General features: G+C 45.6%; 1 protein-coding gene across 1 annotated transcript in view; it reads right to left on the bottom strand.

Moving 5' to 3' along the window:
- Window positions 1-202, bottom strand: part of M1AP (meiosis 1 associated protein) — a 29,396-nt gene extending 29,194 nt beyond the window's left edge. The window contains exon 1 of the mRNA XM_009893745.1: window positions 6-202. Within this exon, the coding sequence (XP_009892047.1) occupies window positions 6-202 (197 nt within the window). The remainder of the gene's footprint in view (window positions 1-5) is intronic.
- Between the last annotated feature and the right edge of the window lie 1,431 nt (window positions 203-1,633).

The raw sequence follows: 1,633 nt of genomic DNA, 5'->3' as shown, positions 1-1,633 counted from the left end.
TGAGCAGGGGAACACGGCAGGGACCTGCCAAACTGCATGCCAAACAGAGTGTGTTTTCCAGAGCTTCAGAGAGTGCAGAACAAGTGTTGGTCCAGGAAGGTGATGTGACATCCACAATGAGAATCCGTGATGGTTGCTGGCAATGTACTTTAGTAGCAGGAAATGTTCTCCGTGTTTCTGAGAGCAATTTTCTGGAATTCATGGCTTCTGAACACAGGTATTAGATGCCCAGTTATCCATCTGCATCTGAACAGGAAAAATTAACAAATAATAGTAATGAGTGAGACTCTCCCTTTCCCATTCACTTCAAAGCAACCTGGGACATAGCAGATAGTAACAAATTAGAGTCTTACAGCTTTCTCCAAAGCAGTCATTGTCCATATTCTAAGATAAACCTACATAAATACAAGCAAAAATGCACATGGTCAGAAAACAAAATGGTTCAACTAAAGAAAATGCATGGCAGATATACTCTTACAGATGTAAATGGAGCAGTTAAAAATGTTAATAGCATAGCCATGCCTTGCCCATGGATGAGCTGTGTGGTATGTTGCATGATCCCTCAATATGGCTCAGGTGTGTGGCATCAATCTCCAGCAGAGAAGTGATCTCCAGCAGCTGGTGGACAGCAAGACCTCAAGCTCCTAGTCCTACCGCTGCAGTGGCCAAGTGATTATACCCAAACACCCTGAGGAGAACACACTTCCCAGTCCTTGATACCCAGCATGAGACAAGTAGCTGCCATATCCAAAAAAGGCCAGCATGATGCAGCAAGAAAATATCTCATATACATAAATATTACTTGGTGGAAGGTGGAGAACTGACCTTTGTCCTTCAGGGTATCTAATACCTGGGTTTAGCTCTCTGCACCGACAGAAGCCTCAATGAATGCAGCACTGAGGTTCCCCAGCAGTATCTCATACTGTTCAAGAACATGGGAGTGCTGCAAGCCTTAACAAATCTGTAATGTCAGAAACTCCAACAGAAAATATTTCCAGCCAAACACCAGCTTTGATTCCCAGAGCTGGCTGGAGATGCTGGGAATGCTATGCATGGAGGTGGCTGGGCTCCACGTGTCACAGAGCTGTGCCAAACACAGGATTTGTTAGAACAGTTTGGGGGTGCTGTCACTGTTGCAGAAGGAAGGAAAGGAAAGATTAGGGCTCCTCAGTTCCCAGGTCCTGTGTGTATGGGAAAAGAGGTGATCCCTGTTGCAGCGCTGTGGGAGACCATGGATCTCAGGCACACAAACAGAGTGTGCTCAGGACGTGTTTCTCCCCAGCCTCTTTTTATATGTTTCCTTTCAAATATCCACCCTTTCATCCAGCAGCACCGCTACGTATCTCTGCATGCATAAAGCTCAGCTGGTGCTGTTTTGAGAGACTTCCCCACAGTCTTTAAGAAAATTTGACCGTTTCTGTGAAATAGTAAGCAGAGAAGAAGCGAGAAGCGATCAAGAGGAGTGTTACTGTCAGGTCTTGTGTCTTTCCTTTGCCTCACGTGTACAAAACAGAGGAAACCACTGAGCCCTGAGCCCAGAGCGAACACCTCATAGTTTGGCTCAAAGGTTTAGAGGCAAAGTATTCATGTGCACTCATTCTCAGACCTTGAATATGACGTTTGTTCCCCTCCC

Source organism: Charadrius vociferus, unplaced genomic scaffold (genome assembly GCF_000708025.1).
Source record: "Charadrius vociferus isolate BGI_N301 unplaced genomic scaffold, ASM70802v2 scaffold59, whole genome shotgun sequence".
NCBI lineage: Eukaryota > Metazoa > Chordata > Aves > Charadriiformes > Charadriidae > Charadrius > Charadrius vociferus.
This window is presented reverse-complemented; position numbering and strand designations above follow the sequence as displayed.